Source organism: Ictalurus punctatus, chromosome 29 (genome assembly GCF_001660625.3).
Source record: "Ictalurus punctatus breed USDA103 chromosome 29, Coco_2.0, whole genome shotgun sequence".
NCBI lineage: Eukaryota > Metazoa > Chordata > Actinopteri > Siluriformes > Ictaluridae > Ictalurus > Ictalurus punctatus.
The window spans coordinates 7,064,972-7,080,186 of record NC_030444.2 but is presented as its reverse complement, the minus strand read 5'-3'; the positions used below and the strand labels follow the sequence as shown (position 1 = coordinate 7,080,186).

General features: G+C 36.8%; 2 protein-coding genes across 5 annotated transcripts in view; one reads left to right on the top strand and one right to left on the bottom strand.

Annotated features, from left to right (window-relative positions):
• The window catches only part of ddx21 (DEAD (Asp-Glu-Ala-Asp) box helicase 21), a 26,641-nt gene extending 19,757 nt beyond the window's left edge, over positions 1-6,884 (top strand). For all 3 annotated transcript variants that reach the window (XM_053677742.1, XM_017461369.3, XM_017461368.3), the window contains exons 9-16: positions 3,286-3,435; positions 3,663-3,824; positions 3,949-4,068; positions 4,473-4,546; positions 5,019-5,178; positions 5,775-5,909; positions 6,022-6,066; positions 6,406-6,884. In XM_053677742.1, coding sequence (XP_053533717.1) covers positions 3,286-3,435; positions 3,663-3,824; positions 3,949-4,068; positions 4,473-4,546; positions 5,019-5,178; positions 5,775-5,909; positions 6,022-6,066; positions 6,406-6,654 — 1,095 coding nt within the window. In that variant the 3' untranslated portion in view covers positions 6,655-6,884. The remainder of the gene's footprint in view (positions 1-3,285; positions 3,436-3,662; positions 3,825-3,948; positions 4,069-4,472; positions 4,547-5,018; positions 5,179-5,774; positions 5,910-6,021; positions 6,067-6,405) is intronic.
• irf1a (interferon regulatory factor 1a) lies at positions 6,691-13,921 on the bottom strand. 2 transcript variants are annotated; one of them, XM_017461370.3, is made up of 9 exons: positions 13,810-13,921; positions 13,398-13,541; positions 12,633-12,732; positions 11,666-11,845; positions 10,807-10,890; positions 10,486-10,632; positions 10,300-10,352; positions 7,820-7,913; positions 6,691-7,658 (listed from the first exon to the last, which is right to left on the bottom strand). In XM_017461370.3, the coding sequence occupies exons 1-9, from the start codon at positions 13,876-13,878 to the stop codon at positions 7,582-7,584; spliced, it is 948 nt and encodes a 315-aa protein (XP_017316859.1). In that variant the 5' UTR covers positions 13,879-13,921; the 3' UTR covers positions 6,691-7,581. The 2 variants fall into 2 exon arrangements, with proteins under 2 accessions (XP_017316859.1, XP_017316860.1); XM_017461371.3 differs by lacking the exon at positions 10,807-10,890.
• Between the last annotated feature and the right edge of the window lie 1,294 nt (positions 13,922-15,215).

The following is a 15,215-nucleotide window of genomic DNA, read 5'->3' as shown; positions in this document are numbered from 1 at the left end:
TCCCCAGTACAGTGTTGCCATGTCTGCTGATAATATTGTTTTTTGGGTGATTAAATCAAAACATGGAAACTGGAGCTAACTTTTCTAGTAATATCTGGCAACCTTAAGTTTAAATGAAGTGAATACGCTATGTATTTGAGTTGGTGAAGAGCGTGAAGGAAAGCAGCAGCGTACTCCTTCTGAACAGTTGCTGCTCTTGATTATGATTGGTGAGGATTTTTTTTTAATAAAGAAGTTTGAATTAAACCCATCTTGTAGCGTTAGCATTATTATTAGTTTTCTCCGCCCGATGCCACAGTATCTACACGAGAAGGTGAAAGTTCAGGTAATTTTGCGGAATCAATAAAAGATGGCGGTTTGTGATATCGGAGAGTTGAGAGAAGCAGATGATGTACAGTGTTAATCTTGTCATCATAAATGCTTCTTTGCGGTATTTACATGCTTGTTCGTTTGACTGAGGTGATGAAAAGCAGTGCGAAAGTAACTGTTGCTCGGTGTAGATGCATTTTGGACTTCCTGTATTTTATTCCGATTGTATTATACAACTCTGAACAGGTCACTCACACCGGTGCGAATAAATATTTATTCACGGTTGCACAAAGTACTTCATTCACGAATGCGAGTGAAATGGTTGCACTGTAGAGCCCTGAGTTTATCTGCAAAGTTTTTTCCTGTTCGGCGGGATGAGGTTTAATGTCCCCAACAACCTCTGTAGTGCCATTTAGCATCATGTTAATGTCATGATTGTCCCTTGTGCTGGAGCTCGCAGTGAAACTGGCAGCTTGAGCACTAAAATGCTAACACCGTTTTGGGGTTTTGGCATTACAAAATGATGTCATCCCTGCACCGCTATATGTGATGGGCTGTAAGTTTTTAGGAAGCGCTTGATTTGATCTGCAGCAGAGTTTTTCTATTAGTGGAAGACGAACTTATATGTCAATATCGCAGTCCATAATGTTCATTTAATCGTGGGCAGTCAAAATCGCAATCGATATCCGATTAATTGTGCAGCCCTAGTTGATACATTTTGAACCAAGAATGCTACAACAAATGCTATTGTGTTTTTAATAGTATAATAACATCTGATTTAATATGATGAAGTATGTAAACATGTAATTTACCACAGTTGTAAGGTGCTGGAAAAGCTTGAAAATGCACCTTGAAAATGCTTGAAAAGTGCTTGAAGTTGACTTTGGAAAAGGTGTAAGGTTTTTATGGACAAGTGCCAAGAAGAAATCCATTTGCTATTTGGAGTTTGCTAAATGGCTGTTTGAATGGCCAACTCGTGGGAAAAGCTTCTCTGGTCTACTCAGATCAAAATTTGACTTTTTTTTTTTTTTTTTTTTTTTTTCTGTAATTGTGGCCAAAGGTGGTTCTACCAAGCACTGATATATTGGGGTGAATAACATTCAACCAAGTCTCTGATTTTATTTATTTATTTATTTATTTATTTATTTATTTATTTATTTTTATTAATCTTTGTGTATTTTGAATATAGTGTGTGTATCGTATGGAGAGAGAAAAAATCCCAATTAATGTTACAAAATGTAGAAACGTTTCAAGGTCATGTGGGGTAAGTACTTATGCAGTGCACTGTATATCTGTTTCTTGACAACAGTAAAAGTGTACCTTTTCAAGTAAGCATGCCAATGCAAATGAATAGGCAGAAAATACCCTTATTTCCTGAACCTATATCTGGTCTAACTGGCTGTCACGAAAGAATGAGGATGTGTCTGGGCAGATTTTTTTTCTCCATGGAATCGTTAGATCAAATCTTTGGCATTATGCTAACCTGCACATGAGGCTGTTTGTTTATGTTGGTGGTGGTGTTTTTCATGCAGACTTCTTTTGAACTCTCTGACTAATTATCTAGGTTTTAATCATCAGTCGAAATGCAGAGATTTCAAGTGAAGCTCTGTAAATGGAGCTCGTCTTATGAGTTTCTCTGGATACAGTTGCCTCCTTGGAATGGCAAGGCCAGTCCTATTGTTTTTGCTATTTAAAAAAAAAAAAAAAAAAAAAAAAAAAAAAAATTTTGGGTTGAATGAGACATGATGGATCAGAATTTCAGCTTTTACTTCCTGATATTTATATCTAGATGCTTTAAACAACTAAGAAACTGGCACCCTTTGTTTGAACCCACCCATTTTTCAAGTAATTTATATATTGGAATATGTTACTCACAGGTGGTTTTTTTATTCAGGTGTGTGCTGCAAGATTGACTGATTAAAATATTAATAGCTCTGAATGTCTACTCTTGGTTTGAGCCCTGGGTTTTGCCTGAAGACCACATTTGTTGTTAAAAAGGATAAACCAACATGAAGATCTGAGAGCTGTCTATGAGGGAAAAGCAAACCATTTTCAAGATGAGAAAAGAGTGGGAAATGATCAGAGCCACTGTAGAAGAATTGAGCATAGCCAATACAACAATTTGGACTGTCCTGAAACAGAAAGAAACCACTGGTGTACTAATAACCAGAGATCAAACAGGTTAGCCAAGGAAAAGGACAGTTGATAGTAAATTTTTGAATGCTATGAACAAAAACCCAAAAACAGCAGTCCATGATATCACCAACAGCTTCCACAGGGCAGGGGAGGCATCACAATCCACTGTTTGAAGGAGACTTTGAGAGCAGAAAAATAGGGGCTATACTACAAGATGAAAACTACTCATAGCAGTTAGAATCAAAGAAATGATTCAAAGAAGCACAGAAATACAGAGATGAGCAACGAAAGTTCTGGAACCAAGATTAACCTCTACCAAAACGATGGAAATTCTGATCTATCATCTCATTCACATTTTGATCTCGAACCCAAATATGTTTGGTTTGGTTTTTTATTGTTGTGTGTGTGTGTGTGTGTGTGTGTGTGTGTGTGTGTGTGTGTGTTTTTTTTTTTTTTTTTTTTTTTTTTTTTTTTTTTTTTTGGGGGGGGGGTTCTTTTCTTTCTTTTTTTTTTTTTTTGCCATTCCAATACTTTTGGATGGGGTTGTACCTGCTTTTAAATGCTCATTGTTTTTGAATACATATGGTTGGAAAATGTAAATTAACACTCTTCATTTTCATGCTATTGACATGGTTTATTCCTGGTGGACAATTGGTTTTTGTAAACTTCACAATCTGGAGCATTTGGGTTAGGGGCTTTCCTCAAGGCCACAATCATGGCTCTCTGGGGCTTCTGACATTGGAATTTTCAGTCTACTGGTCCTGTCTACTTTAATTCAAGGAAGGCAAACTTGGACAAATTGCTTTTGGCAAAGTTTTCAAGTGTTTAATTGTTTTCCAGCATCTGGCCATTGCATGCCATTGGTCTCAGAGGGCAGCAGTGATTGGTGATGTAGTGCAGGTGTACAGCGGCAGCCACGGACGCACCATTGTGTTCTGCGAGACCAAGAAGGAAGCACAAGAACTGTCGATGAACAACTCCATCAAACAGGTTTGCTGGCTGCAATTAGCTAAATTTTACCAATGAAGCTACAATTAAACACACACAAATATGATTGATTAAAATAGTAGAGAAACAATTAGTGATGAGAAATGCAACACCAGTGTAATGCAAAATGATATTGTTGCACTTGAATGTATCCTGCATATGGCTCTCAAAATGTCTATTATGTAGTATTAAGAAAACAATATATACTTTAAAAAATTTTCCCTGTCCAGAGTGCGCAGTCTTTGCATGGAGACATTCCTCAGAAGCAACGTGAGCTCACACTGAAGGGCTTCAGGAACGGCAACTTTGAGGTCCTGGTGGCCACCAATGTGGCTGCACGAGGCCTTGATATCCCAGAGGTTGATTTGGTTGTACAGTGTTCTCCTCCAAAGGTGAGAAAATCTCAGATTTTGACCTACACTTTTGCTCAATTAGGGGAGAAAAAGTCAAATAAAATGCTTAGTATGTTTCGACTTAAAACTCCAGATTTCATACTAAAGTTTCTTTTGCTTTCAGGATGTTGAGTCATATATTCACCGCTCTGGGCGAACTGGCAGAGCTGGAAGAACTGGCATCTGCATCTGTTTCTATCAGCGCAAAGAAGAAGACCAACTGCGATATGTGGAGCAGAAGGCTGTGAGTCTCCAACAGCATATAATAACCATCAAATTACCTAGGGCTGGGTGAAGTATCGATATAAATATCGATATCGTGATAAATGATTACGCAATACACGTTTCTGAGAGATCATTGATGTGGTGATTTTATTGTTTACATTTTTAATAATCACAAATTAAATGGTATTGAATGAATGCCATTGATTTGACGTAATTTCTTTTTAAACTTGATCTTTGTCTTTGTAGATATTAAAGAAAAGTGTCATCAAACTCAGTTTAACATTTGTTGGCTAAATTATATATTGTGATGCGCATCGTGTATTGTGATATGATATTTTTGTCATTTCGTCCAGTATATAATATATCTGGGATATGAATTTTAATGATGTCTCATTCTGTTTTGATTTTTGTTCTATCCACTAGGGCATTACTTTCAAGCGTGTCGGTGTCCCAACTGCTAATGACATCATCAAATCCTCCAGTAAAGATGCAGTCAGGTGATTTGCAACTTGACTAATTGAACAAGAGTTTGTTCCACAGTCCAGGGGCCTCTCTCATAAACAGTTCGTATGCACAAATGCATAAAAAAATTATGGTAGAATGCATGTGACTCCAGATAAACAGTAACGTGTGTAACCATGACAGTTTAAGTCCATTGCCATGTAGGATGTCGTGCTGATTTATTTATTTTTAAATACCTCCCTGACAGATATGTCCGTTGTCTATGAACATTATTGAGTTGGTTCTGTTTAGGCAATTATGGGCATGTTATGGCCTTATGAGAAGATATTTATACAGGTAATGAAGACATTCCTACACGTGTTCCGTACACAATATTGGTGTGTCGTGTATATATCCAATGCCTAGTACATTTCCAGAGGAATCCCGAGGCTTTGATTAGAAAATACTTTATCCTTAGCTTAATCTTTTAGTGTTTTAATCTTTTAAACCTGTCATCGTTTGTTGCAGGTTCCTGGATTCCGTACCTCCTGCAGCTGTAGAACATTTCCGTGCAGCAGCCGAGAGGCTGATCGAAGAGCGAGGTGCAGTGGAGTCGCTAGCTGCTGCTCTTGCACATATATCAGGAGCCACGAGTCTGGAGCAGAGATCGCTCCTCAGCTCAGATGCTGTAAGTGGACTGAAATACGCCGTCTCTCAAATGAGTGATTATTCTGGAAGACAATCGAACATTGTTGCACCATGCATTATAGGCTCATGTTAATGTTGAGCAAAACATTTAGTGTCAAATCTACTGATCATTTGTGCCATCACCAACTGTATTTTGGTGTTAAAACTCACTGTTGGGACGGGACACACACGAGGCTTTTAGCAGATATAATATCAGTGAGCTATCCAGTGGTACTATCAAAGTGTTATTTTGCTTGCTCCACCGCAGTATGGCAGTGTTTGCCATTTTAATTTATTAACGAGCATCACTCTTTTAGCGATTTATAGTTGCATTTAATATTTCAAAATGTCCATGAGACAGCTAGGTTTTTCACCATCCTCTTTTTTTTTTTTTTTTTTTTTTTTTTTTTTTTTTTAAATAAGTTAATGAGAAGGGGGGTAAAGCACCGCTTGTTCTAAGACTAAGAAACCTGAAAGGGGAAACTCCTCTCTCCTGTTGTATCTACAAAGTCCGAAACGCTTTCCATTAATGCTGAATAAACAGAAAATGTCACAATAGCAACAATTATACATTTTTCTTTGTTTTCTTTTTTTTAGGGTTATACCACGTTAGTGCTCAACTGCTCTCAGGAGATGCATAACATTGGCTTTGCCTGGCGAGGGCTGAAAGAGCAGCTCGGGGAGGAGATCGATGACAAGATCAAACGAATGACCTTCCTCAAGAGTAAAAAAGTATGTTTGCAAACATATTAGCAGCAAACATTTGTTGATTTTCACTTGAATTGCATTAATCACAGGGTACGGCGGTATGAAGATTATTCATTTATCTCTGTTTCCTTGTTAGGGGGTTTGCTTTGACGTCCCAGCCGATAAGGTGAAAGAAATCCAGGTACGGGAATATTTGGAGAGAGAGAGAGAGAGAGAGTGACTGTGTGTGCATGCGCGTGCGAGAGAGATTGCGATCAGTGCAGAATTTGATACAAGTGAGGCGTGGTGCAAAAGCTTACCTACTCAGTAAATCTGTGATCGCAATGTCAAGTTCATTTCACAAACTTATGTAAGCACACACTTGAGTTTTGAAATTCCACTTCCTTAAGCTAACCTGTTGGACTCTAGGTTCAGATTTCACAACTTGCCATTCATTTGCTGCCAAAACCTGCCAACCTGAACAAAAAAATTAAAAAGCTCTTAACTTCCAAACTAAACACTGTCAATGTACCTTTTACAGGACAAATGGCAAGATGGCCGCAGGTGGCAGCTGACCATCGCCACTGAACTTCCCGAATTGGAGGAAAGCATGCGGAACCGTGGAGAACGAGGGTCTGGTGCAAGAGGTCATGGTGGATTCCGCGGTGGCTTCCGCAGTGGCTTCCGTGGTGGCAACAACCGAAGTGGAGGAGGGGGAAGAGGTGGAGGAAGAGGTAGAGGAAGAGGTGGTGCTCAAAAGAGGAACTTCAGCCAGGCTTTTGATTATTAAACATCACACATTTTCTCTAGTGACTTTCTTTTCCAGCCTTGATGACTGGGTCTGTCAATTTTTTTCCACTTGTATTTGGGGAATCAGCCATTGCCCTTCACCAGAAAACTGCTTTCCCAAAATCTTGCTTAAACAAAACAAGCTAATTGCCTTGCAATTGTGTGTTTAAACAGCTCTATTTAAGCCCATTCACATGAATGTGAATTTCATTAAAGTTGTCTTAATACACACACATTGTTTCTGTCTTTATTTTCCACATTGTATGTGGTTAGCACCTCTTCAAGCAAACATTCATTTAAGAATTTTCATTTTACAAAGTTGATTCTTAGTTCTTGTTCGTAATTTCATTCAGTAGACACATGGTTTGTCATAAAGAAATGTATAATGTTAACGTATCAAAAAATATTTATTATAAAAGCAGTATAATGGCCTGATAAAGTCTGGAACTATGTGTTAAGTTAGCGCAATTATCATTATTGATTAGTTTGAACAAAAATGTGGGGAGGGACCTTAAAGCACCATCACTCTTCATTTGGAGAGGAAGTGTCTGAAAAGACATCCTGTATGTTTTTATGAAAGTTTGAAGCAGAAGATACATGTAGTCAAAAAGCCTAGTCATTTTTAGAAAGTGATGTTGACAATGCAGGGAAAAGAAAAAAATCGACTTCAGCTTCATAGGCTGAGGACTAAATTAAACAGTTTGATACATACAGCTTTTCACACAAAACAAGGTTCTAGCTTAATAGTGATCACTGCCATTCTCAGTGCTCTTAATATTCATATACAGGCAGTAATGCTTATAGTTTGTGAAACAATCAGGTAAAAGGTCCATTTGTTGTGTGTTCTGTGTTTGATTGCACTTTTGTGATGCTTACGATCCAGTGTAAGTGTTACTGCAAACTTTGATTAGCTGTCCTGCTGGTGATTTCAGACATATTGACTTGTCATGTTGTGATTGTGCCAGTCTGCCTGGAAAGGGTAGCTAGAACAATCCATTGTTTCATCTGTTCAAAAAAAAAAGAAAGAAGTAATTCAGGTTTGAGTTACAAAATGTTTTCGAGTTTATATAACAAGTTCTCTTGAATATTGCCAGATATTTTAAAGAACTACAATACTGTGAACAATTGTAATGCAATGTAAAAATATTTATATATTGATAACTTACAAAGACCTTCCATCCAGGAATTTGCTGGTCTCCAGCCTCTTTCATGCTCATGCAAAGGGCTCCATTGGTCCGTGTTCTGTAGGTGGTCTACTATCTATAACGTAAAAGAACATTAATTTTGCTGTGAAACGACACAATATAAAGCTACAGAAACAATATGCTAACATCATCCTCAAATAGTTAAAGACTTACAATGTCACCAATATCAATATGTTAGAAGCTAAATTAAGCTAAAGTGTCACTGAACTATAAACATCATTTATAAACTGAACCATTGAATCTGGTCTCCAAGTTGCAATGGGAGTATCGGTGATGAGATATTCCAGTTATTTCCTGGTAGTAGTAAGTTGCATTCTCTCTGCTGCTTGTATATTCTCTCAAGCATTAGCATACTTCTTAGACTGGCTAGTATGCACTGTCAAAAACTTTTTCATCAAATCCTAAAATCTCTCAAACATATGCATCCCATGCCAACATGTTTCTGCACTGTTAGTATGTTCCCTGTTAAAGGGAACATTGTCCCTTTAATACTAACATGTTCTAGCAACTTGACTGAAGTCCTTTGAGGTCTAAGGAGATGAAGACCCTTGGATAAATGTCTAAAACATCCAAAAATCAAAATCCAGTCACCTTGGCTAATTAGTACTGACATTTTATAATGAATGCATGGAAAAAGTCGCAGTTGTGGCTGGTATCAATGGGCTAGTTGGCTTAAACCTTCTGGAGTTTGCAAGATAAAAAGACATCAGTTTAAGGTCATCTTTAGCATCCACACCGTAAAAGCATTTTTGTACTTTGGTGGAGCCAAGCACCACACCACCACTAATGGTTGTAAGAAAAAGACAATGCTACAAAGAAGTGAGATTGGGGCTGTTTTCCTTCTAACACACACCCTATCAGTGACAGTCATGTCAGGTGATGACAGAGTGAAAGGCCCCCTAGATTTGATCTCCACTTGGGCTGAAATACAGTGGCAAATGTAATGTACATGAAGGAGGTGGATTATTTACTCTGTCTTCAGATTTCGTCAGAAAGCCTTTTCAGGAGAAACTGAAAGCAGATAGACTAACCACATGTTTTCCAGTCAAAGTAGAATGTACTCAGCATTACAGGTAACATAACTGTAAGTTTAGTGGGCTTTGTTTGATTGTTTGAACAAAAGGGTTACACTTTTTTTTTTAATCATGTTTGGTATTCAGATGCAACATGACATGGATCCAGTAGGACATTTAGACACTTAGAAAAAAAAAGTGAAATCATAAGTGCAGCTGCCTGTTCTGTTTGTTTGTTTGTTTGTAGTTTGATAGTTTGACCCATCATTCTTATTATGCCATCAAATGGTGAAATTATTAAAATGGCTTTATATAAGTCTATAAAGCCATTTATATATATATATATATATATATATATATATATATATATATATATATATATATATATATATACATGTATATGTATATATATGTATGTATATATATGTATGTGTGTGTATATATATATATATATATATATATATATATATATATATATATATATATATAATGCACTTAAGCCATTTTAATAATTTCACTGTTAAACTATTGTTAACCTCCCATTTAAGGCATCATTGTTTCATAGCACAGGCCATTGCTTTAAGACTTCCTGGGAAGCTAAATTAAATATAGAAGTGTGATATTATTCACCACTCTTGGTGAAATTCAGTATTTAAGCAAATCAAATGACCAAATATCCGATAGAAACCCAATGAAGCCTGGCTTCTATAGGCTCCCATGGCAGATTCAAGTACAATGTGCAATAATGGGAGGAAAGATTAATGTTCATTGAACAACAGGCTTTTAATTCATCATTTTGAGTCCCGCCCGGACGCCATGCTTCTCATGGGGTCAATTTGGGTTTTGCATAAAATTATCACTTCACTTGTCCCACTTAATCACTGAAACTGTAATGAGCTGCAGTAATGGTCAGCTGCATAATCCATAGCAGTTTTACACAAGTAGTATAGCTTGGTTTTTTTAAGCATTCTAATTGGTAAATATTGTTTATAAATTGTAAGTATAAAGTTATGTTCGAGAATTTTTTTTTGTTTTATACATATAGCTAATTTTGTCGACCTGCTCTTACTTATGAGGAGAAACAGGATGCCAAACCAACAGATAGACAGAACACACACACAGATGTCCCATCCAACCATTCATTTTCCAAGCCACATATCCTACACAGGGTTGAGGGGAGGCTGGAGCCTATCCCAGGGAGCTCGGGGCACAAGGCAGGGGACACCCTGAACGGGGTGCCAACCCACTGCAGGGCACAATCGCACACACATTCATACACTATGGGCAATTTAGAGATGCCAACCAGCCTACAGCACATTTCATTGGTCTGGGGGAGGAAACCTATGTAGATACTATATAACTTCAAAAACAGACACATGTGCCTCTTTCATTTCATCACAATAATAAAGTCTTGGACCAATTTCTTGCCTTTAACACTGCTTCAGTCTGCTCATGGTCTTCCATTGCATTTGCTTGGACTTCTGTGGAAGAGATAACAAAAGTACTTCACAAAGAATATTACTATAAATGATGATGATGATGATGATGATGATGATGATGATTATAGTATTATTAATATCACTATAAATCAGCCTAATATATAATTTCTCTAACCATGTGCTGTTGTGCTGATATTGGCTGTGGAACAGCAGTAGGTAGCTGAACGTTCTTCTTTCACTGATGGTAATGTGGAGTAGCAGTTTTTAGCTAACATCTCAGGAGCAACACCTCTGATGTCCTCCTTATACTTCCAGAAAGCTTCTGGAGAAGAATTAGAATATAATATATTATTTTCATATAGGACACACTTACAGATATTTTGATTCAAATTTTCACTTTCAAGGCTAAATAAAAAAAAAAGTTTGAACAGTCTTTGGGTTTAACTGACATTTTGGTGGTATTGGAGGTGTTTCTATCTAATGACACTTTGCTCACCCGTAAACCTTTCAAGAGGTGCATTGGTGTGTGGTAGTAATGCAGGGAAACCAACTCTGGCATCCTCCATGTCAAAGCTGGACACTGGAGAAAGTGGAGATCAGACACTGAAGGGTAAGTTTGAACTCCAATGCATGTTTGTTATATTTGCACCATCGTTCAGTTGGACTGTTCAAACTTTTTAGGTTCATTTAGAAATTTTGTTAATAGAATTTGTATAATAGAGCTATTACAGGGCATAAAATGTGTTTCTGTATACAATTCATATTTAGTTATGCGATTCCTTTTGCCACAGTTGGGAGACATCCAAATAAGAATCATGTTTTATTGGCCAAATACACTAAAGTATTCATTTAGTCAGTATATCCAAGACACAAGGTTGATAAACAAGCTTGCAGTGACCAATGACTGGAATGTAGTCTTGCAAATGCAGTTTTTATTTATTTGTCTACTGGGATCTAGGACTTTGATTTCAGCTCTTGGATTTCATATCTCCCTCTCTTCACTAGTCTTTATAACACTATATCTAGATCATAAAAATTACATATTAGTTAAAATGCATAAGTTTGTAGCACTCTCGGGTTGTAGTTCTTAGTCCCAACCCTTGTGTTTAGCTGTAGTGATTTTGTGAATTTGTATATATAAGTGTATTTGAGCATTTTTAGTTCTCCCATTCACCAATTTGGTCTTTATTTGTAATCAACTGACAGGAAAATAGTCTTTTGGCACATGCATTACTGTAGTCTCCTTAGCCAACTCAATGTTTAGACTGTATTCAATCATATGTCACTTTGGATAAAAATGCCAAATGAGTAAATCTAAATGTAATATAGAAGTGATATTAGCATTTAACACTTGCCTTTTCTCTTCTTTGTCAATTTGCTATTGGGGAGTAGAATATAGACTCTAAAAGCATTGTGGCCTTTCTTGATGCTTTTGTCTCGAAGCTCTTGGACGTCTGGCAAGGAGTTGAGAGCGCAGCGGAAGTTGGCTTTCCAAGTCTTGGGATCTGGTTTGTCTATGCCAGGTTTGTATCTCCCTTGTAGCCACAATTACACACACAAAACATAATGATTTACCCCTAAGCAGCAGTTATTATAATAACATAACGAGGCACTAGTACCATAAAGAACTCTTAAGAACTCTTCTATAGCCTAAACAAGCACTTAAATTGGGTCCTTGTGAAAAGAGTTCATTATAGTGAGCTTGAGCAATTAGGTTTTTTCGGTTTTTCTTCATTTCAAATATTTTGGGGTCATTTTCTCAAACAAAAAACACTACAAACTTAGTAAAGGCACCTTACCAGGCACTTACTAAAGACTGAATGACTGAATGCTGTAAATCAATGTGGTATATGTTTGTCCTACAAGCTTTGTATCTGACAGCTTGCTCCACACGCGTGAACATAAAAAATATACTACTCATGCACATGCGAGGAACGTAGTCCTGAATCACACCTAAAGCATAGGATTCCCTCTGAACCTTAATGAAGCTTTCTTTCTTCTGTTTGTATCTGTTTAGAATACATTATCTGTTCATTCTGAATAATGTATATGTATTTTGTTACATTCCTTTACATTTTTAGTATATTGTAATAATAATTTAACTTTTTCATTTCTGAACATCAGGTATTAGACAAACATGAAAGATGACTGGCCATCAAGCTCAGTGGTGTATCAAATATCATTTAGTTTCAAGCAAAGTGAGTGATATACTGTAGCTCAGTCATATGGGCCCACAGTTTGCAACAGTATCTGCATGTGTTGGGGAAGCCATGCTGAGATGTAATTGGAGACTGTCCATTAGTGCCTGGACTTGTCTCTCACCTGTATGGATGGCCCAGTTTCGGAACAAAGTGGCGTCCTTGTCTATATTCCAGCCATGTCGAGCGGCATGTTTCCAAGGAATCTGGAAGACCTGAGAGGTCTAAAGTTTGAAGTGGTTGAAAAAAAAAGAGGGGAAAAAAGCTATTTGTTAGAAATTATATTTCAGTAGCAGGTTTTTGAGATAATATGGCTAGTAAAAAAAATATGAAGCTCATAGACATAGAATATGCATGAAGCTTATGGAAATGCTTTTTTCTCTGTCTTCTCTAATCCCAGTAATCCTAACTTAATATATTTATATTCCATTGCTCTTATGCCATATGATGAAAACTGTAAAAATCTGAGAATATGGTATTTGGTATATGATATTTTGTGTAAACTAGAAAATCTTGAAAAAACCTTGAAAAAAGCCTTTATCATTTATAGGTGATACACTGTACCAGCGATGACTATTTTATACTTTTGTAGATTAGAAATTAGATTAGAGAAAAGTTATGTAAAGATTACATGCATTTCTCAGGTATTAAAAACACTACAAAATGATCTATGCATAGTTTTTGTTTTTTTGAGATGTTGTATAATCAGTCAGTAGTACAGTTCTCAGGTTAACATAGCATATATGTGTGTGCTGAATCCCCTCTTATTATCAGGTGTCATGGCACCTCGGTTTTCTATTTCTATACAAGATACATATATGTTGTATAGAAGCATTTAAAACATTTAGAAAGTATTTTACATTTGTGAAAGCATGAAATTAAGCCTTACTTCATCTAGCCATACAACTCCAGGATATCTCCCTGACTTAATCTGTTCTTCCAGCCATGGCCGTAAACGCAGGCGACCCTGGTGCATCTTTGAGTTTTTGGTCCTTCTCAAGAGACTCCTGCAATTTTGCCCTCCTTCTTTATCCTGTGTAATTTGACAAGTCAGCAGTGCACATGCTTATTTTTTCCAGCGTTTCCTTCTGTCTAGTTTCAGGTTACACACAATGTTTTAAGAAGGTTTATACCAAGAGTGTTTACACCAGCTACAGTGTTGTAATTTGATGATACTGATAAGATCCATAACTGTGATTATGAACATACAATCAGTTCTGTTCAATACTTTTAACAATATTGTGACATTAAATTGATTTTGGAAATGAAAAATGAAGAATCAGTACAAGGAAATGGCTTACCTCTTGCTCAGAACGTTGCTTTGTGCAGGAGAACAAACAGCCACGACTGGAGCATAGCTTCTTTTTCATGCTGTGTACCTGCTCCAACAGGTTTCTGCTGTTTCCAAAAAACCTGCTGGAGAATTTCTCTGGTAGTGGATGACCTAACCACCCGCCCAATCTTCAGTTCGTTGGAACATTTCACAGGCTTTTTTTTTTTCTTTTTCATACCATCATAGCATTATTGCCTCTGATTTCTAGGATTATTTTAATGTTAGTATAAACTATAGTACCAAGCATGTGTATCAAATCTGAAGGATTCTAAGACATTGAATACAAAATGATATTCGCTAATTTGCTTTAGAATAATATCCAGTAGTATATAATATAATGATAACTATCTGATAATAATGTTTACTGTGAAAAATTAATTCATGATTTTTTTTATAAGAAAGCAATGATTCATTAAACATTTTTTTAATCTGTGCTTATAATTGGGGAAATTGGTTGGGGAAATAATTAGAGTATCTGTTTAGTCACCTTGTTTATACTTTATGTAAGCCAGAGAAGGAACTATGGACTACAGTTCCCAGCAGCCACTGCACTACACCATCATGTCACATAACCACCTTCACCTGAATTTCATTCTTGTTAACAAGCACTTACAGGTATTTATAGCCACTGTTTGCACTATACTAGTTGTCTATGTTTGTCTTTCTTTGGCATTGTCTCTGTTGCTGTGTTTATGGTCTTTGGTTTATATTTGTTCTAAGCCTTAGTGTTTTGCCACAATGCCATAGTGTCGTTTTATGTTTTGTTTAGGTCTTTATTAAAACTTATAATCTGCATTTGCATCTGTCTTTGCCTCCAATAGTGACACCAATATGTGACATGCTTGCTTTAGTTTGTAACATACTGTATATTAATGTAAATAGACAACTACTGTGAAATAAATAAGTGGCTTCTGACAAATCAGAAGCTTAATTAGTGAAAGATCATAGCTCTTTTTTTCCTGGGAACTTGACTGAACTGGTAACACCAGGTAAAAACAAACTTCCTGAAGGTTAGAATAATTCACTCAGATAAAACTTTTTTTTTTTTTTTTTTTTTTTGCAAGCTTGGACAATATACATTCAATCATTTATCAGGGTCAGCATCACAGTGGATCAGGGACATTGGGATCATGGGTGCACTGGGCAGAAGGCAGGAATACACCCTGGAAGGGACTCCAGTCCATTGCAGGGCACCATGCATTCACACATTCCATGCATCCCTTCTGCCAAAAGTTGCACCTGTGAGGGGCCATGGCTGCCATATTTTAAAAAGGACCACACCTGATTGTAAGCCAGTATAAATTTAAATGATACACTCACCATCCACTTTATTAGGAACACCTGTACACCTACACATTCATGCAGTTATCTAAT